The sequence below is a fragment of the Telopea speciosissima genome, chromosome 9, assembly GCF_018873765.1.
Source record: "Telopea speciosissima isolate NSW1024214 ecotype Mountain lineage chromosome 9, Tspe_v1, whole genome shotgun sequence".
Lineage (NCBI taxonomy): Eukaryota > Viridiplantae > Streptophyta > Magnoliopsida > Proteales > Proteaceae > Telopea > Telopea speciosissima.
In genome coordinates this window covers 4,319,026-4,340,733 of record NC_057924.1, presented here as the reverse complement: position 1 = coordinate 4,340,733, position 21,708 = coordinate 4,319,026, and the positions used below count along the sequence as shown (strand labels likewise).

At 42.5% G+C, this 21,708-nt stretch overlaps 1 protein-coding gene across 1 annotated transcript in view; it reads right to left on the bottom strand.

Annotated features, from left to right (window-relative positions):
• LOC122640277 (calcium permeable stress-gated cation channel 1-like) overlaps positions 1-21,708 on the bottom strand; it is a 55,664-nt gene that overhangs the window by 15,518 nt on the left and 18,438 nt on the right. The window contains exons 8-9 of the mRNA XM_043833426.1: positions 5,769-6,112; positions 4,337-4,588 (exon numbers count right to left, since the gene is read on the bottom strand). Coding sequence (XP_043689361.1) covers positions 4,337-4,588; positions 5,769-6,112 — 596 coding nt within the window. The remainder of the gene's footprint in view (positions 1-4,336; positions 4,589-5,768; positions 6,113-21,708) is intronic.

Here is a 21,708-nt window from a genome sequence, read left to right as displayed (position 1 = left end):
GTCAATCAGCTCGACCCCAACATCAGGGCCCTGAAGAAGTTGGTGTTGGCTCCTCATGTCGTCCATATGTAGGTAAGGGTAAAGAGCCTGTTGGCCTTAGTAGAGCAACCAATGTCAAGGAAATGTTTGACCGGTTTACTAAGAGTGGTAAGGGTAAGAGAAAGATATCCGAGATATGGATCCTAATGTTTACAGACCGAGAGATGATGGCCAACAGAGGATTGAAGAAAGCTTTTCAGCCTAAAACATTGAGTAAAAGGATAGGTAAAGCAATCTCCAGATGGTTCCATAGTTCCATGATTCCACCACACAAGGCCAAAGATCCCCACTCACACCTTATGAGATTGCTGGGCCTTACATGGATGATATTTTGCAGAAGGTGCATGCGTATATCGAGAGGTTCAAGGAGAAGTGGCCTTTATATGGAGTGACCATCATGTGTGATGGGTGGAGTGGGCCGACAAGATTATCCATCATCAATTTCCTTGTATATTGTGAGGGTCGGACGATCTTCCACAAGTCAATCAATGTATCTAGTGAAATCAAAGATGCCCATTACTTGTATAAGTTAATGGATGAAGTTGTGGAAGAGGTAGGAGAACATAATGTTATTCAAGTAGTAACTAACAATGCAGCAAATTTCAAAAAGGCCGGTCAATTGCTTATGTTGAAGAGGAAGCATCTATTTTGGACACCATGTGCAGCTCATTGTATAGATCTGATGTTCAAGGACATAGGAGAATTCCCAAAGGTCCAACGGGTGGTTGCTAATACTAGGAAGATCACCAATTTTATTTATAATCACAGTTGGGTTTTGGCATTGATGAGGAGGCACACAAAAGGGGATTTAGTGAGGCCTGCAACCATAAGATTCGCAACAAATTATATAGCATTTGATAGCCTCCTTCCCCAAAAGGATGGGGTGCTTAAAATGTTCACCTCTTCTGACTGGTTGACTAGCAGTTATGGAAGGTCTGAAATTGGGAGATATATTCAAGATTTTGTTACCTTCTCAAGGTTTTGGGACATGATGCGCCGACTTGATAATATTATGATGCCACTCTTTTGTCTTCTTCGAGAGGTTGATGGGGATAAGGAGCGGATCATGGGTAAGATGATAGAGGCTATGAAATTAGTTAAGAAGAAGATACATGAGAATAGCCTAACATCAAACAATAAGTATTTGAAAATTATAAACGAGCGATGGGAAAAGATGCTGGTTCAAGATGTTCATCGAGCAGGTAATCTTATAACTCAACCTTATGTAGATGGCTTTGGTTTCATTTTAATTACTTACTAAGTTACTATTTATTTATTAGTATTTTAGGTTTTTAACCATCAATTACAAACCATGTGCAACATATTATTTGAATCCGGATGTTTAATACGCCAATAATATAGGGTGTAGACCGGATCTATTAGAAGCCATAAAGAGAGTTGTCAACATATTAGAGCCAGATGTGGCCAAGGCCACACTTGCCATAGAAGAGGTTAGTAATACATTAATGTATAAAAAGATTGAGACCAAGAATATATCACAGAACTCCTGATTTTGCTGATAGAATGACTATCCATGCTAGGGGCATACAACGCCCAGGTAAGTTAGGTTTAATAATTTATTATGTTATTTAAAATTTGTTTCAAACTTTTATTTTTTAATATTTCATTTATTATTGTGCAGCTGAGTGGTGGCTCAATTATGGGGTTACTAGTGCTCCGCACTTAACAACAATTGCAATTCAGGTGTTATCCTAACGACATCCTCTAGTGGCTGCGAACGTAATTGGAGTACATTCGGGTTGATACACACCAAACCCCGCAATCGTCTCAGTTATACGAAGTTGGAGAAGTTAGTCTATATCCATTACAATATGAAGTTGAAGTTGAAATATTTAGAGTTGGAAAGAGAAGAGGATGAAGTAGATGTCAACCCAATCGACATCAACCACCTACTTGACGAAGAAGATCCAGTTAAAGCATGGATAGAGGGTACCGATAAGGTATTGGTGATGGATTAGTTAAGTGAGGATTGCCAGACAACTACACTTGATCCAATCATAGAGAACATCATTCGACAATTTGATGATGATGAAATACAGGCACCATCACAAGAACAAGATCCTAATGTTGAAGAGGATGTCAGTAGCCCTGACGAAGGTTTAATTAGGAGGACAAGGTCAGGTCATCCGTATGGAGGAACTCAACATGATCTTGATGATGATGATGCAGGCGACGATGGAGATGGTGGTGGTGGTGTTGCTGCTGTTGATGATGATGATCATGCTGATGCTGATGCTGCTGCTGCTGATGATGGTGGTGGTGGTGGCGGCCATGGTGGTAGTGGTGGTGGTAGTGGTGGCCGTGGTGGTAGTGATGGTGCTGGTGAACATGGCAACATGTTAAGAGAGTCCAAATTTGCATGCTAGTGAGACAAAGAACCAGTCCATAAAATGATAAAATCCCCAATGCCAAAAACTTGGAAGATGCAACAGGATGCATGTTCCATCAAACTAAGAACTCATCATACAAGGAAGAGAATCCTAAACACACGATCATCAAGATAGGGGCATAGAGATTAGTGACCTCTAGACCCCTTTCATGGTTCTACACCCTCTAGAACTCCATTCTATAGAGCTCTAGGGTACACTCTGTAAAACTAAAGTACTCATGACATGGCTCTGGATATTTAGTCCTGAAACTGCAAGCTTAGGGAAACAGGTAATGGTTGCCAAGTGTGTACAGAGCAATGCTTGAGACAGTGGTGATGGTTTACCACTCAATGAGATGGACTGCACATGTATATCACATTACCACCATATCAGACCTAAGATGGACAACGGTGTCCATTTCTAGACTAACAAATGTTGTGAGGTTAATATGATCAAAAGGGTTGGGATATAAGGATAGAGAATAGAGTTACAGTAGGAGCCCAATGGAAGAGCATAAGTTGTCTACAACCTGTACATCTCAATCAGGTGAACCATGATGCAGGGAATGGTTAAAGTTTACAACTATGGGAGGATTTGTGATGGGATAGGTGCTATCTAAGACTTTGTTCCAAGACTAAGCTCTCTTATAAATTATAATAGAAACATATATGCGGCATAGTGTAGTTTAGTTCCAACAGGTGGGATTAGTTGGAATCTTACATCCAGAAGAGGTTTCTGGGAAAAGAATAAGAGTGCATTTAGTTAAAAAAAATCCACCTACCCAGGATGTTAATAGATGTCGCCCACATGGATAAAAGATTGTTTATTGTTGCATGTCAAATTGTAGTTGAAGATCAAGAGAAACTTACAGAAGATTTTCTGTAAAAAATGCTTTGGAAATCCAAAGAACCTCTGAAATGTAGGTCATTGGGAGGAAATTAGGTGTAGACATTAAGAAAACTAACGAAAGTGCCATGGGTGATTTGTTTCAAAAGAGATTGCCAAAGTGGTTCCTCCTCTTCTGGCAATATTGTGGTATCTTTGGGAGGAAAATAGTAGGTTTTTTCAGAATCATTTCTCCGAGTTACAAGTAGTCAGAGTCATTAACAAAATCAGGTTGTTTGATTTCCAATGTCATGGCAGCGAATGAATTATGTAAAGACCATTTCAACTGATCAAATGTCTTTTTCTGGATTTGAGACCTTTAATTTTCTAAAGGATTGTGAGAAATAGGGTGATCCATGATGGGTTACCTCCATGTGAGGAAGTAGTAAAGCTGAACTCTAATTGTTGTTCCTTATGTGTTTGACTTAATTTTCATCTACTGCTTGAGTCGTCTAATTAGCCTGAAGCTATACAGACCATTGATTTGCATATTTTAGCTCTTCTAGTTTTAATCCAATCATATTCAACATTTCATTAGTATTAATGTTTTTTATTTCCCGTTCTACTGATTTTCCCTACCTCTAGCCTCATCAATTGGATTCCCTCATTAGGTGACCGTATGTGCCATATCACCCCAGGTATTTTGTTCATTCACTCATCTAGGCATCTTTCCTGATTCAAAGAGCTTCATTGGTGTGTTGGTATTTGTATTCACAAATATGTTTTGCCAACCCATTGTTGGTTGATGAAAACTTGTAGTCCTTCATACATCATCCTGACAAGGTGATAAGAGGTATGACAATATGGGATAAGAAGGAATAGAGAACCAAGGCAGCTCAAACTAGTGATGATTTTCAAACCAATTTATAATATACTTTTCATGCTGTCAGAAACCCAATGAAAAGACTAAATTTAAGGAATCCCCCCCCCCAATTCTAACTGTAACTATAGCAAGATTTGTTGTAAATATCACACAGATGAATAATAAACCTAATATTGCGACATTGGTGAATCGAACATACTCATTTGCTGACTGGTGGATAAAAATATCTAATTGTTGAAGTGCAGTTCCTGTGATTATGCTCCCAAGAAATAAATTAACAAATATGAAAAGATAATACAAAGTAGCAGATCTCCTCTCCAAAGCTGATAGGGATATAAAACCTTCAAATTTTGACATCATCATCAATATTGTTGGCAGAAAAATGAGGAAAACCTTTAAAGCGATCCCAGGTAGAAAACCTTGGATGAACGACTTAATGAAACTGAATCTCCTGCATGAAGCATAGGTTACTGTAAATATGTATTACTAGTAAAAGCATTGAGCAATAAAGCAAGTAACATGTAATTTTCTAGATTGTACTTATAAGAAACTAAAATCCTGAAATAAAATCTAGCAGGTTGAAGATAACAAATCTTTACAGAACTACAAATTGAGAACCACTTTTAAGTTCTCTTGATGACTGGAGGAGATTGCAAAAATCAAAACATCTGAGCTATTCAGGATTCCTGGTTGCAGATGCTCCAAGATCTATGTTTTGAATTGCTGGATGTAGATATTATCTGCACATGGAGACTTACACAACCTAAAACATTGGAAGATTCGACCTCTAATCTAAATGCCGCCTCTATTTTGAGATCCTAAAATTGAAGCATCAAAGTCTGATTGGAGAAGTTGGACAGGGACAGAAGATGGAAATTTAACCAAGTTCCATATTAAATCTCTCATCCAACACAGGAAAGCAGCCCAATAACAAAACGATCTTATCACGGAGATGTTTGGTAAGGTTTGGGCCTGTCGTCCAAGTTTACTTGTCCTTCTTAAAACTGGAAAAGTGAAGGCCCAAACCTGAAAGGCTCTTTGGACCTTGGAGTCTACTCCCTGTGGCTATCTGATGCTTTAGAAGGGAAGAAAAAACAGTCTTTGATGACTCCAAAAAACTAATATAATAAAAACCTTCCTGGCTTCAATTAGAAAAAAATTGCAAGAAATCGAGTGGCTTACTTCAAATCTTAATTGATTTACATTGCAGAGCAGGTTTCTTTTTTCTAGCCAGGTTTTGTACATTCTGTGCTTTGCGTCTATTCTGCTTGTAAGGACTTGGCTCACACAGTGCAATCTTGTATCTTCTTCTGGCTCTTCATCACCTTCCTTTCTAATACAATAATTTTGAGTATTTCACATATAATTTTGTTTTCTGGGGGTGGGTTTGATTAGGCATTCATAATACTATCTGTGAGAAATTAAGGTTTTCTAGTAGCTACAGAAAATATACGACTAGACATTGGTAACAAATCCTTATGGTACAATCACATGCTATATATACAGTACAAAACTAATGTAATGTAATGTTCATAAGTATTTTGAATTTCAGAAGCACCGCTTAATTCCATATTTTGTAATGCAAAACCGTGTAAGTAATAAATTAAGAATGAAGCATAAGTGGAACTCACGTCTGTTCAAGCATGGGTGTCAAGAACGGAGCTGCTTTCTCGATTCCTTCGATATTTGCAATGGACTGAACAAAGAGTATTGGGATCATAAAAAAGAAGGCAAGGAAGAAGAATGCAACAGAAATAATCAGCCTCCTAACTGTGAGTGAAACAAACGGGATGGCCAAATTGCGCCAATAAACATCATGGGGTTCTGGAGCCCACTCAGTCAACCATATAGTCGGGTTTCTGGATTGTTGAGTTTGAGCACAGACAGCAGCACCCCAGCGAGTTTTGAAGGAAACAAATGCTACAGGCATAATTGACTTTGGGTCGTTTCTAATCTTTCCTCGCTCTGCCTCTATCTGAATACGGACCAGTCCATCCAAAAGGATTAAGGTCAGCTTAAATAACACTGCTCAAATTGCACAGGAATAAGAGAAAACACAATGTCTAAATACATCAACCGTCCATTTTAAAATACAACTCAATCATAATGCTGGGAGACTCATTTTAAACCAAACTGCAATGTAAAATTGCATAAGAGTTAGGCATGCAAGGTTTTTATTCCCAAGATGACAGGTAATATGGCATGGTTATCTTCATGGGGACATTTCTGCTCAATTTGGAAGACTGAACAATTTCAGGCCATGATGAACAGGAAAAAGAAAAAGGGGGAGAGGGGGGTGGGGTTTAGAGGAAACTAGACAAACGCCCCCAAAAAATTGTGACCTATGTCACTATCTGAAGGAATTTATGGTAGTAGATCAGCCCCCTCCCTGCGCGTTTTGATGTAAGATGAACTTGAAGAAGCAGAATGGATGAGACCATAATATGAATAGCTTAATATGATCGAAGATAAACACGATTTTCCATGGCCAGAATTATCCAAGAAGAATAACATGGGCATATGACAAGAAAGTCTTAAGATTGAAGTTTCAAAATTGGGGACTTAGTGCTCAAGAAGAACAATAGCAAAGAGGATAAAGGACTTGGGGAGCTATAAAGCCTTTTTTTTTTTTTTTTTAATATTACAAAATTATTTGGATATCATCATATAAAATTATAAATCAATCAAGTCTTACTGAAAAGATCAAGGTTTTAGTTTAGAGAAATTTACTGACCCCTCCCCTGCACTTTTCCCTAATTAAACTTTCCTCCCCTTGACTTTCAATTATTACACCCCCCTCCTCTATAGTGTATAATCTGTTATAATTAGACCCAGCCCGTTAGTGTCCGTACGTTAAGTCGTGACGTGGCCAAGGAGAAAAAAATTTAATCCAAAAATAACCGTGGGTGCATGTAATACCCAAAATACCCTTCCTGCAATCCTGCCCCATCACCTCCCCTCCTTAGGTTGAATCAATCTTTGTATTCTCTGTTAATTCCACTTCTAGTAGTTTCACCATTAGCCTTCTGTGTTCTTCCGACATCTCTACTTTGAATTCCCTTGTCAAACCCAACTCCTGCAAATTCAATATAATTTTTCACATTATGTCTCTTGTGTTTGGAGAAAGATTGTGAAGTTTAGGCCCCATGCTCTTGGGTCTATTAATTCTTTGATTGATGATGGCGCTTCTACTCGGCTTTGGTTGGACAACTGGCACCCTGCAGGTATTCTTCTCCATTTGGTAGGGGACAGAACAATTTACAGTTTGGGCTCTGACAGGATGGCTTTAGTTTCTTGCATTATCCGGGATTCTTGTTGGGATCCCTCTTCCCCCTCCTCTCCTTCATTGGATCTTATCTGGTCAACCCTCCCTACTATCCAAAGGTCCTCCTCTGGAAGAGGTGACAGGGTCGTTTGGAATGCTGCTCGTTCAGGTATCTTCAGTTTGAAATGTGCTTGGAATCTTTTAAGATCAAGTGGTGAAGTTGTTATTTGGCGTAAGGTTGTTTGGTTCCCAAGCTGCTTCTCCAGACATAGTTTCACCCTATGGCGTGCTCTTCACTGCTGCCTCCCCATGCAAGGCTTTCTCATTAGTAGACACATTCCTGTATCCCCTTGCTGTATCCTCTGTTGGGATGGTCTCAAAGATGTGGACCACCTGTTCTTCAACTGCCCCTTCACCTCAAGGATTTGGGCAGGGGTTCTTGCTCGTTGTTGGCCGGTTCATCGTCGGATCCTTCCTTTCCACCGGGAATGGATCTGGGTTGATATGACCTTTGCTGGGTCATCTTTTTGCGACCGTGTGGGTAAACTTGCTTTCAGTGCTTCTGTTCATCACATCTGGTGGTAGCGTAACCTAAGAAGATGGACTTCCAACTCCAGATCCCTTCATCAGATTTGGGACTCCATCTCCTTTGACATTAAAAGCAGACTGTCAGCTGTCCCTCTTAGATTTGTGGATAACTCTAGAAATAGACACACTGTAACTTCTTGGAACTTCACCCATTAAGGGTTGTTTTGTTTTGCGGAGTTTTTTGCTCATTTCTTGTTTCCCCTTCTGGGGTCTCTCTTTTGGTAATATATTTTTATTCATCCAAAAAAATATATAATTTTCATTCCTTAACAATTTTACAACATATGGGTCAAAACAATTTTACCAGATACTGTTAAGTTCAATTAAAATACCTTGATGTTTTCAATGAGAGATGCCAAGCTCTTGATCTTCCTATGGGGCCATCTCTTGATATGGAGCTCCCTGCATCTTTTCTTCAACACTGTCAAACAAACCTTCATTTCTCTGGCTCCCGTAGTTATGGGAAGATTGAAATGCTTCTTAATTTCGTCCAATTCTATCTCAATGGACTTGGACCTTCTGTTATACTTCCTCTTCCCATCTTCATTAGCCGTCCATGAACTAGAGAATCCACGCTTTCCCCTTCGGTTTTGCTCAACTTCTCACTTTAGCAATAAAAAAGGGCGTACCCAGTGCACGAGGCTCCCGCCACTGCGGGGTATGGGGAGGGTCATAATGTATGCAGCCTTACCCCTGCTTTCACAGAGAGGCTCTTTCCAGACTTGAACCTGTGACCACTTGGTCACAATGGAGCAACCTTTACACCAAGGCCTGCCCTCTCACTCCAGCTATCTCCAATGGATTTGTTTCCATTGGAGTCACTGACTACCTGCTGAAGTAAAGGTGGTCGTGCTTCTTGTGGTGTTGGTGGTGGCATATTGATGATGCTCATAATTTGAAGCAAAACAAAGATCGAACCAGACGAAATCATCAAAATCTTGAAATTCCAAATTCAAATTTTTGTAAGTGGTGGGAGCTGGCATGAAATCAACTCTATTGCCATTGATGAACCAACAAAGCCTTGAGTTCAGGCTTCGCTCGTTCACCGAGCCAGCGGTTGCTGATCATCAGCTGCTTGAGAAGAGAAGGAAGGAGCAACAACAGATTCAAACACAGGTGCAAGGCTCTTCTGGGCTTAGGCTCTACCCTGAGACGTCTCCTCCTGTCCCACTGAAGCTCAGCAGGCGATGGGAGCAAACCACTGCTCCAACTGGGGGTAGACCTATCGTCCTCATCATCGTCCCAGCAGCAGGGAAGTGAAGGCTTTCATCACCAATTGACCTCGACTATTATCCCTTCGGTTGCATAGTTCAACTATACACCTGTGAATTTTTGAAACGTATTTTTGTATCTCTGTCATTTCCGATTTTCAAAGCATTGCTGTGAATAGAGATACAAACCAGAAATGAAACCCACTGCTGCAACCCGTGGAACACAAACAAAGTGGAGGAGAGAGAAAGAGAGCAGCAGCAGCGGTGAACAGAGTGGGAAAGGGGGTGGAGGCGGCTACCTCCCTTTATTGGAGGTTAGTGGTGGTTGAAGAAGTGGTGGATCCCACCTTTTATATTAAACCAACCATAAGTCTATAACTAACACCAGGCAAGGTAAAATAGTCTTTTCCAAACTATAGCTAACAGCAGGCTAACACCGTCAGCCAGAGGGGGTCCGACTGTAATAATGGAAAGTCGAGGGGAGGAAAGTTTAATTAGGGTAAAGTACAGGGAAGGGGTAACTAATTACCGTGGATAACCCAGGCATCTGATTTCCATGTCAATGTCCTCATGTTCTCAAGTGTTAACGTCCTCATGTTATAGTCAATTAGGCATGGTATTTGACTAAACTAGGCCTTATCCCAACTGACTGGGGTCCGCCACATGAATTTTGTTTCTAATGCAGGCCAAAGAAAGAGACTTTATTAAGCCCAAAACAAGTTATAGGTTTGCTTTGTATTTTTTTTTTTTGGATGAATAAAAAATTCAATACCAAGGAAAGAAACCAGGGGGGGGGGAGGATACTGTTGAGAGATTAGAATTAGGAAAAGTGAATGCTTGGATATCTAAGACAGACCCCAAGCTCTATATTTATAATAATCCAAAACATTACATGGACAGAATTGCCCTTACATACTAGAATGAATAATGAAGAGCAATAAAGAGGTAAATAAAGAGGTAAATAAATTGGTAAAAAGAGCAGAATACCCCCACAGTTGGTGTACATAATTAAACACTCCCCCTCAAGTTGGAGCAAATATGTTAATCATGCCCTACTTGATTAGAATAGGATAGAACAACTTCACAGACAATCCCTTGGCAAAAATATCAGCAACCTGATCAGTAGACTTCACAAAGGGAACACAAATCAACCCTTCTTCCAATTTCTCCTTGATGAAATGCTTGTCCACTTCAACATGTTTGGTGCGATCATGCTGTACTAGGTTTTGTGCAATGCTGATTGCAGCTTTATTGTCACAATACAACATCATAGGAAGATGAACAGGGACACCAAGGTCTTGTAGCAAGCCTTTCAGCCAAAGTAACTCATAAATGCTCTGTGCCATAGCACGAAACTCTGCTTCAGCACTAGAACGAGCAACAACATTTTGCTTCTTGCTATACCAAATGATAAGATTGCCTCCTACAAAAGAGCAATACCCAGAGATAGACTTCTGATCAGCAAAACCAGCCCAGTCAGCATCGGTATATGCCTCTATCCGTAGGTGACCATTAGGAGACAAAAGAATGCTTTTTCTAGGAGCTGACTTCAAGTAGTGAAGAATCCGAAGAACAGCCGCCATATGAAAAGAATAAGGGTCATGTATCAACTGACTCACAGTACTCACAGCAACAGCAATGTTTAGACGTATATGTGAGAGATAAATAGCTTCCCCACTAGTCTTTGGTACCGGCCTTTATCAACAGGTTCACCCTCCTTTTCTTTGAGATAGATAGTAGCCTCCATAAGAGTATCGGATGGGTGACACCCTAACAAACCAGTTTCAGCCAACAAGTCTAGGACATACTTCCTTTGGGAGAGAAAGATACCTTTAGAGGATCTGGCAACTTCAATCCCAAGAAAGTCCTGTAGCTTCCCTAGATCTTTAATTTCAAACTCCTAGCCAAGAAACTACTTCAACCGGTTGATTTCATTACCATCGTTGGCAGTAACCACAATGTCATCCATATAGACTATAAAAGCAGTGAGTTTTTCACCAGCCCTCTTTATAAAGAGAGTGTGATCAGCATTACTTTGCTTATAGCCCACAGAGATCATGGCCTTGTGAAATCGCCTAAACCATGCTCGAGGTGACTGCTTCAGCCCGTAAAGTGCTCGCTTCAGTTTGCACACTTTACCTATACTACTGTCACAAGAAAACCCTGGTGGAATATCCATGTACACCTCCTCACCAAGTTCTCCATTTAGGAAGGCATTCTTCACATCCAGCTGTTGTAGATCCCATCCAAGATTGACTGCACAAGATAGCAAAACCCGAACTGTATTCAAACTTGCAACAAGAGCAAAGGTTTCCTGGTAGTTGATCCCATATGTCTGTGTGAAGCCTTTTGCAACTAGACGTGCCTTATATCGATCCACAGACCCATCAGCCTTTTGTTTGACCACAAACACCCACTTACATCCCACTATTTTTTTTCCTGGAGGAAGGGCGACAAGATCCCAAGTATTATTTTTCTTCAAAGCGCTCATTTCTTCCAACATTGCTGCCTTCCACTGTCCATCTGTGTAAGCTTCCTGCCAATTTTTAGGAATGGAAACAGAAGAAAGAGAGGACACAAATGCACGAAAAGATGGAGAAAGAGAACAATAAGAAACAAAGCGAGAAATAGGATGTTGGGTGCAAGTTCTAGTACCCTTGCGATGAGCAATAGGTAGATTAGAAGGAGAGGTCTTACCAGGAGAAGGAGGAGGATCTGGTTCCTGAGCCGGCAACTGGATAGGTATTGATGCCACAGTGGATTGATGCTGCCCTCTTCTGGTACATCCCTTTGTATAGGTGATAATGTTAGAGTTGTCAATTCTCTTCTAAAATTCACTGATGGTTTTCTGGGCTGGAGACAGCTCCCCCTGACTAGGAACATTACCACCATTATTCCCTACGAGCTCCCCTTGTAAAGGATTCCCTTCGGATGAAGGGGCAGCAGCCGATGGAGATAGGGCAGTAATCATTGGAGATGGGGCAGCAGCTAAAGGAGATGGGGCAGCAACTAAAGGAGATGGGGCAGCAAGAGGTGAAGGAGGAGATGAAGGGACATCTAATAGAGGAAACACATCTTCACTAGAGCTCTCCCCCTGAAGAGGTGGTGAAGAATAATATGAAAGACCCTCATGAAAAACGACATCCATATTGACCAGAGTACTACGGGAAAGTGGATGGTAACACTTATAACCCTTCTGGGTTGGAGAATAACCCAAAAAGATGCACCTCAACCTATGAGATTAAAGTTTGCCTGGAGATCGTGTATCCCTAGCATAACACACACAACCAAATACCATGGGGGGAACCACAAAAGAGGAATGTCCATGTAAAATCTCAGCAGGACTCCGGGAGTCAAGGACACGAGAAGGTAACCGGTAAATGAGATAGGTTGCAGTAAGGACAGCATCCCCCCAATATTGGGACGGAACATGTTGAGTAAACATCAAAGCTCGGGCCACTTCTAATAATTGACAGTTCTTCCGTTCAGCCACACCATTTTGGGCTAGGGTATCAACACAACTGGTCTGGTGAACGATCCCATGATCAGCAAAATACTTTTGAAATTGTTTATATGTATACTTGGTTCCATTATCACTTCTCAAAATTTTGAGAGTAGTCTGAAACTGAGCTTGAACCATTTTATGAAAATGCTGAAAATATGAAAACACCTGGTTTTTTGTATGCATAAGGTAAACCCATGTGTGTCTAGAGTGACGATTGATAAAGGAAACAAACCAACGATTACCAGAAAGGGAAGTCTTACAACTCGGCCCCAAACATCAGAATGCACCAAATGGAAAAGTGAAGAACTCCTTTTATTAGAAATGGAATAATTTGAACGTGTCTGTTTGGCCAGAACATAAGCCTCACAAAAAAAATCGGTCTTATCACAGTTTTTGACCAAAGTAGGAAATGAAGATGCTAAAATTCCTATTGGAGGATGACCTAGTCTAGAGTGCCACTGGTAAATTTCAGAAGAGACCAAGGAGTTCTGATGTGGAGATAGTAATGGGGGTGGAGTGAGACGACTATCATCAAGCTGGTACAAGCCACCATGCACTTTACCCAATCCAATTGTCTTCCCAGAGGCTACATCCTGAAAAAGACAATGGGAAGGAAAAATAGTTACTTTGCAATTAAGGTCACAAGTAATATTACTAATAGAAAGAAGGTTAGTAGTAAAATTAAGAATATGCAAAACAGAAGACAAAAGAAGAGAGGAAGTGCAGTTGATGATTCCGTTTCCAGAGATGGAAGAAAGGGAACCATCCGCTACTTTAACTTGTCTTTTCCAGAAGTGGGAGAATAACAATGGAAAAGACTAGAGGACCCGGTCATGTGATCGGTAGCTCCAGAATCAATGATCAAAGGATGGGAAGCTACTGAAGCATAATGACCACCAAATGAAATACCTGACGGAGCAAAGTTTGAACCTGAAGGGGTAGGTGAATTGGCAGTAGCTGATGTAGTAGAGGCAGCAGCAATGGAAGACTTGAGCACACGTAGGAATGCCTATAGATCCTCCTGAGATAGGCCAGTGTCAGTGGCTTAACGATGGTGGATCCAACAGCCTTTGGCCTTTCAGTGGGCAATGACAGTGGTACGCTCAGCGTTATTTCACAACCTGAAGGGGTCAGTTTGCAAGTCTATTTTGCAAATGGACCTATGCCGTTGGGTTCCAAAGATGATGGTTATGTCTCGGCCATGCCTGAACCTGAGGTGGGGTGACAACAAATGGTGGAGAGTTTGAGAGCCTTTAGCTCCACTCTGGAGGAGAGGGTTAGGGTGACACTTGGGAGGTTAGAACAAGGGAACAGTGCTTCCGCACTAGCAGGTCGCCGGCTCCGCAGTCGTGTGCATCCCAAAACTGCTTTCCTTGGAGCAGCTGTTATGTATGACAGGAAGAAAATTAAGAAGGCTAGGCAGGGAGGACATAACAGGGATTCGGCCCAAAGACGTGTTACGAGATCGATGCAATCGACAGCAGCCCCTCGCGATGTGTCCTTATGAGTTGCATCTTTTGGAATGCTCGAGGTGTTGGAAATAAGCCGACTATTAGGCGTCCTGAAATCTTTGGTGAGTTTACACAAGGTGGACATTGTAGCTATTCTTGAACCCAAGGCACAGTGCGAAGGCAAGATTGGTGATGAGGAGGATTGGGCTGGAGTCTTATCATGTGCTTGACAGGCTCTGGATATTTTGGAAGGCCTCTTTGATTCCGTGTGGTGGAGGAGCATGATCAGTTTATTACCCTTGAATGTAAGGAGGCCAGTAGGGGGACTTTTCTTTTTTCCTTTGTCCATGGTCGTTGTTCAAATGTGGAAAGAAGGGTCTTGTGGGAGAGGCTTGAGGTGTTCTCGGGGGAGGTATTGCACCCTTGGGCAGTGGGAGGTGATTTTAATGTGGTTGTGTCCCTCCTTGAGAAGCTGGGTGGTCGTCCAGTTTGCTCTCTCTCTGTGGAGGAGTTTGGATCATTTATGAGTAGGGCTGCCCTAGTTGATGCGGGCTATGCTGGTAACATGTTCACATGGACAAATAATCAAGTGGGGGCAGGTAGGGTGATGGCTAGGCTGGACAGATTTCTGGTTAACACTGCTTGGCTGGCTACCTTCCCAAGTAGCTTTGTCACCCACCTTAACAGAGCATGTTCAGATCATGCGCCCATCGGGCTTTCTTTTATGATGGCTAGGCAGCAGGCTTTCTCTTCCTTTAAGTTTCAACAGATGTGGCTCAGGCATCCAGGCTTTCATGATTTCATCAAGGACCAGTGGGCTCGGCCGGTCTCTGGCTCCCCTCTCTATGTGCTGTTTTTTAAGTTAAAATTCCTTCGTAGTGCGCTGCGAAAATGGAATAAGGAGGTCTTTGGCAATATACACCAGAAGGTGAGGGACGCTGAGGACTCGGTGTGCAGAGCGGAGGTGGTTTTTTACCAACAAACCTCCGATGAGTCCAGAGAGGCATTGGTAGCAGCTAAGGAAATTTTGAAGGAAATTCTCCTACAAGAGGAAATATTCTGGAGGCAGAAATCCAGGGTAACTTGGTTAAAGGAGGGGGATCGAAACACGAAATTCTTTCACACTATGGTGAATGTTCGAAGGAAGCAGGCTTGTATCCAGAAAATCAAGAGGGGGAATGGACAGTGGATAATGGACCCTGAGGGGATCTAGGCGGAGGCGGTACGGCATTTCTCTGACATCTTTTCATCTCAAGATTGTGTGGTGGATGTTGAACTGCTCTCTGTGGTTCCAAAGGTTGTCTCTGAGGTTGATAACGCTAGTCTCCTTGTGTGGCCCATGAAGGAAGAGGTCAAGGGGGCTGTTTTCTCTCTGTCTTGCGAGAGCGCACCGGGTCCGGATGGATTTACTGGCTATTTCTTTACCTCGTGCTGGGAGATCGTGGGTGAGGAGGTTTGGGCTGCGGTCCAAGATTTCTTTACGGGAGGGGAGCTTGCCAGGAGCTTCACCTCTGCAAACCTGGTCCTCATCCCTAAGAAGGACAACCCCGAGGTAATGTCTAATCTTCGTCCTATTAGCCTCTGTAATTTTGCTTACAAGATTATTGCCAAGATCTTTACTTCCAAGCTGGCAGGTATCCTCCCTTCATTAATTGCAGAGGAGCAAGGAGCGTTTGTGCAAGGCAGAAGTACTCATGACTCCATATCCATTGTGCAAGAAATGGCCCAGGACATTAACTGAAAAACTAGGGGGGGCAATGTTATTCTTAAGCTGGACATAGCGAAGGCTTATGATCGATTGGAGTGGGACTTTCTCTGGCAGGTCCTCGCCAAATTTGGTTTTAGTGACGCCTGGATCAGCTTGATTAAGAAGATGGTTGACAATTGTTGGTTCTCTACAGTGCTAGGGAGCAAACAATCGGGCTTTTTCAAATCTTCTAGAGGGGTGCGGCAAGGTGACCCCCTCTCGCCAGCTCTTTTTATCTTTGCTGAGGAGGTGCTGAGTAGGGGAATTAAAAACTTGTTTGTGGAAGGGCATGCTTCCTTTTACAAGCTTCCAAGAGGGTGTCCGGGGATTTCTCATTGCCTGTTTGCAGATGACACTATTATCTTCTCTAGGGCGCTCAAGGGTTCACTTAAACAGATCATGGGTCTCCTCAGCAGGTACGAAGGCTTCTCGGGTCAGCTGGTTAATAGACAGAAAAGCTGCTTTGTGTTGAGTGGTTTGGCCACACCGGCTAGAGGCCGCTTGGTTGGTGAGATAACTGGTTTTCCTAGGAAATCTCTCCCTATTACTTACCTAGGAGCACCCCTCCATTTAGGGAGGATGAAGATTTGCTTGTTTGATGGGTTGATTGAGAAGATTAGATGCAAGGTAGCAGGTTGGCAAGGAAGGCTGCTTACTGCAGGAGGCAGGATTACTCTTATAAAGCATATCCTTTCCTCAATTCCAATTCATGTTCTTGCGACACTGGCACCACCCAAGGCGGTGTCTAGGCGGGTCTATGGGATGTTTGCTGACTTTCTATGGGGCTGCTCAGAGTGGGGGAAGAGAAAATATTGGGTTGGATGGCATAAAGTTTGTAGGCCAGTTGGGGAGGGAGGGTTAGGGATCAAACTGCTGGAGGATGTTGAACTCTCGCTTAGGCTCAAAGGCCTGTGGAGGGCGCTAGGGGAGCGCTCCATTTGGAGTGATTTTTTCAAAGCTAAGTTCTTAAAAACCAGCATGTTGTTCTATCAGAGGCAAACAGAACAGGCTCAAAGTCTTGGAGGCATACTTTGGAGCACAAGGAGGTCCTGTTATCGAATTCCAGGTGGCTGCTGGGGGCAGGTAATATTCTCTTCTGGCTGGACAACTGGACGGGTTTTGGTCCCCTAATGGACACTGTAGACAATGGTCTTGGGGTTGATATGGGGCTGAGGGTGAAGGATGCCTGTTGCGAGGATGGCACTTGGAAGTAAGAAGTGTTGGACAACATTGATTCAGAGGCCATAAGAGAGTATATTTCATCAGGTTCTTTTTTCTTGTCGGGAGGTGAATATGTGCTGGTTTGGGCTCTCTCTAGTAATGGCTTGTTCTCTACCAAGGCGGTGTGGGATGTGGTGCGGGGTCAGTCGCCAACAGTCTCCTATGCGAAGTGGATATGGAATAGCACACTCCCGGTGAAGATGGGCTTCTTTTCGTGGCAGCGCTGAATGGAAGGATACCTACAGATGACTCTTTGATGGCAATAGGTATTCCACTGCCTCGAAATGTTGTTCTTGTGGTAGGCCTCGAGGGAGACCACGGACCACCTGCCTTATTTCCGGAGGCACGGCGACTAGAGTGTGGGACCACTTCTCCAGTTTGTTTGACATCACCCTTCTTCCCACTCAGGATGCGAGGAGCAGGGTCTTACTCTGGAAGAGTTTAGCAGGTGGACATGGTCTTAGTGTTGTTATTACTGGGATTCTGCCATCCCTGATCATTTGGGAGCTATGGAGGGAGAGAAACTTCAGAGGACATGATGACAGGAGGCGGACAGCCAACTCCATTATTGCTTGCATCAAAGCCTGGGTGAGGGAGTTGCCCTACCCGACCAAGGTAGGCACCCACAGATCTGCTAGGGAAACCTTGATCTTACAGCGTCTGGGTCTTGCAGCTCCCATCGTAAAGTGCAAACGGCCCATCCCAGTATACTGGTGCCCCTCCTTCTACTCGGTAAAGTTGAACATTGACGGAGTTTGTTCTAGTAACCCTGGCCTGGGTGGAGGAGGTGGGATTATTAGAGACCAGAATGGGAAAGCGCTGGCAGCCTTCTCTAATTTTTATGGGCCGAGTACCAGCTCACTGGTGGAACTCAAGGCGCTGAGGGATGGCCTAAGGTTGTGTAAGGATTTGGGGTTCACAGATGTTGTGATTAACTGTGACTCAGAGGCAACGGTTAGAGCAGTCAATCAGAGGAGGGGTAACTCATGGGAAGGATGGTATCACTACAAGGAGATTCATTAATTATTAGCTTGTACTCGGGCCAACATCACTTTTGCCTACCGGGAGAGCAACAAAGCGGCTGATTGGTTGGCCAAACACTCTTGTCTTGCGATGACTTTTATTGTTTATCAACCGGAGAGCTTGCCGGGTGGTCCCTTTCTGGCCATTCTCCGTGAGGACAAAGCTGGCCTTCCTGTCCTACGAAGCTAATGGCTTGGTTGTTTTTACTCTTGTATGGGGTGGCTGTTCATTGAGAGGTGTGATTTTGTCTTGGGAAGGGGTTAGGCGGAATGTCCCCCCCTGTATTCTTTATTATTTGCTCATTGATTTTAATAAAGGTTTAGGGGCCAACCTGGGTCCCAGGTAATATTCGGGTTAAAAAAAAAAAAAAAAAGGCCAGTGTCAGTAGTAGGGGTTGTAGCAACAGACTCAGAGTGATGGACCTTCTTGTTTGGTTTCTTCTTGGCCCGTTTGGCTTCAAAGTCAGCTGGTTTCCCGTGAAGTTTCAAACATTTGTCCTTGGTGTGGTAGGGCCTATTACAATGCTCACAAGTGACTATGCCCTTGGTAGAACCATCACCAGAAGGGGAAGAACCAGCAATCATAGGAACAGCCGTGGAAGCAGTTTGGAGAGCTGATCTCTCAGTAGATGGACGATTGAGCATGGCAGCCCTACGGTTCTCTTCAGAGGAGACCAAGGCATAGGACTGTTCAAGTGTGGGAAAAGAAGAGTGGCCCAACACTTGAACTCTAATCTGATCATAATCCACATTTAATCCAACCAAGAAGTCATAAACCCGTATCTTGTCAACATGCTTCTTGTAAAAGGCAATATCACCAGGAGTGGAAGGATGGAAATCAGAAAAATGGTCCAACTGTTGCCAAAGGCTGCGAAGAGTAGCATAGTACTTGGAGACAGTCAATTCCCCCTGAGTGGTATGTAGGACCTTCTTCCGGAGTTCATAAACCTGGGCATCATTGCCAAGCTGTCCATATGTTTCCTTGCAAGCAGACCATATCTAGGTAGCATTATCAAGAAGAAGAAATCCACTTGCAAGATCTGATTGCATGGAGCCAATCAGATAAGACATGAGAATACCATTATTAGAGATTCACCAGGTCAGAGAAGGGCCAGCTTCAGTTGGCACAACAGTAATGCCATCAATATGGCCAGTAAGCCCACAGCCAACAATGGCAAAGTAGGAAGAGCGAGACCATATCAGGTAATTGCTCCCATCTAGTTTGATAGGATTAGGAAGAAGATCACGGGGTTCATTCCTACTGTACATATTAGCAGCAGAAGTGCTAGTAGAGACTTCAGAGTCACCCATTACGCAGTAGAAAGAAAAAATCGCAGAGATGGGCTATGGTGATGAGAAACCCAATAAAAACTCCAAAATAATGGCTGAAAATTGGAGGGGAGACCTCTTTAAATATAAGAAGAGTTGTCTCAAAAAACCAGCAGCATTTGACAGAGAAATCCTTGAGATCGACTTTTTCAGGGTTTTGAAAAAACCCTGATTTTGGTGAAATCGATGGAGGGCCGGTTGCAGACAAAAAAACACCAGATAGAGCTGAAACTTGGATCGAGTGTGCTTCTAATAGGACTAAAGTACTCCTCCAAAAACCAGCCCCAATGGAAACCTGAAACTCCTAGATCGATATTTGTCAAGGTTTTGAGAAAATCCTGATTTGACGAAAAGAAATCGATCTAGGAGGTCTTCAATCTTGTTGGAGATAGGAACTGATCCAAAGAAGTAAACACTGCCGCAGTTCTTGAGTCTTCAATGAGGTAGATTGGTCCCTTGGAAAGAAGTGGAAGCAATCCAAAAAAAACTGAAGGAGCAAATATCACAGGCAGCAACTGGAGTTGGAACTTATCCCTATTGATCAAAGAACCTTATCATAGGATGAGGTAAAAGAGGGCAGCAACTGGATCTGTCGATCACCTCATCAGTGCTGCCCTAGTGGGAGAATTATGGAGAGAGAAGATCAAAACAGTAGAGGGGGGTGGGAAGAAGAGATCGAGAGTGAAAGGGAGAAGGGGGGAAATCGAGAATGGAAAAAAAACTCCCTAATTCGAACCTGCTCTGATACCATGTTGAGAGATTAGAATTAGGAAAAGTGAATGCTTGGATGTCTAAGGCAGACCCCAAGCTCTATATTTATAATAATCCAAAACATTACATGGACAGAATTGCCCTTACATACTAGAATGAATAATGAAGAGCAATAAAGAGGTAAAAAGACCAGAATACCCCCACAGTATTCTGGTGTACATAATTCAACAGATACAAAGGACAAGGCCAAGCCATTACAAGGGGAGAACCCCGGAACTACAAGAGGCCGAAAATCCCCGCACTAAACAACTCAAAAGACACAAAAAGAAGGCCAATAATACATATCGAACTATCCCGGCAAAAAAAAAAGATTAATGATATCCAAACTTAAAGGCAAAATCTTCTCAATATTGGCAGCGGCATAATCCCGAATAAGCAGCTTCTTGCGGAAGGGGGGGCACTTAAGTCATGACGAAGGTAGACATACATGGGCCGATTGGGAGGAGCAGAGGCCTTAGGGGGGGCGGAGGGACCAAACAATTGATTACAGTTTCTTATTATGGTTTGTTATTTATTCCCCTTATTGCAATGTTCGAAATTTCGATCGATGACGGAAATTTTGCAAAATATTTCGGTTTCGAGCTGGCTCAAAACGAAAGAATAGTATCAGGAAGATTCTAGAGTTTCTACCGAAACGAGAAATAAAAGAAAGTGAAATGTTATATTCCTGTATATATATATATCGAAATGTCGATTTTTCATTACAAATTTCGATTCATACCTGTATTTCAACCGGCACCTCTGTGGCTCTGTGTTGGACTTCGAGTGTTTCTTCAGGCATAACATGACATGACCATCATTTGTGATACAGTAGGAGGAATGGTTTTGGCAGTGGAAACAATCTTCTAGTGGTTTTGAAGATCCTCGGAACTCTATGTGGCACTGACATAGGCATAGGGGTGTCAACAGTTGTACTTATTATTTATTATGTGCCTATGATGACATTTTTTGACACTGGGGTAACTGAATGGATTTTATTCATTCTTAATACATATTTCAATTGCTTTTATTGAGTACTGAGTTTTATAGTACTAAATTATGTGTAGAATAGTTTATATAAGATAAAGGATACAATACGTTGCAGCATACAATAGCAACCTAGGGTCCAAAGCCAAACGACCATTTTGCGTGTGTTTTTTTTCTTCCAATCTAATGGTTTGAATATGTATAATAATGCTTAAATAGGTTCAATTGTTTGACCACTGAAATGCACATTTCTTTTTTTTTTTGCCGAATATGTGTAATATATGAATATTTGAACCTTGCTTTATTGTAGCCATCACTATAATAGGATTAGGATATTCCTACCCTGCCTACACCAATTTCACCATTGCACTCTAACTAAAAGTGTGTCGGACACAGATGTGGCTCTTATTTTGAAGTGTTCAGGTAACACAATAGCAACCACAAAGACTTAAATTAGCTAGGGAAATAGAAGCTATTGGAGATTAACCATTAACA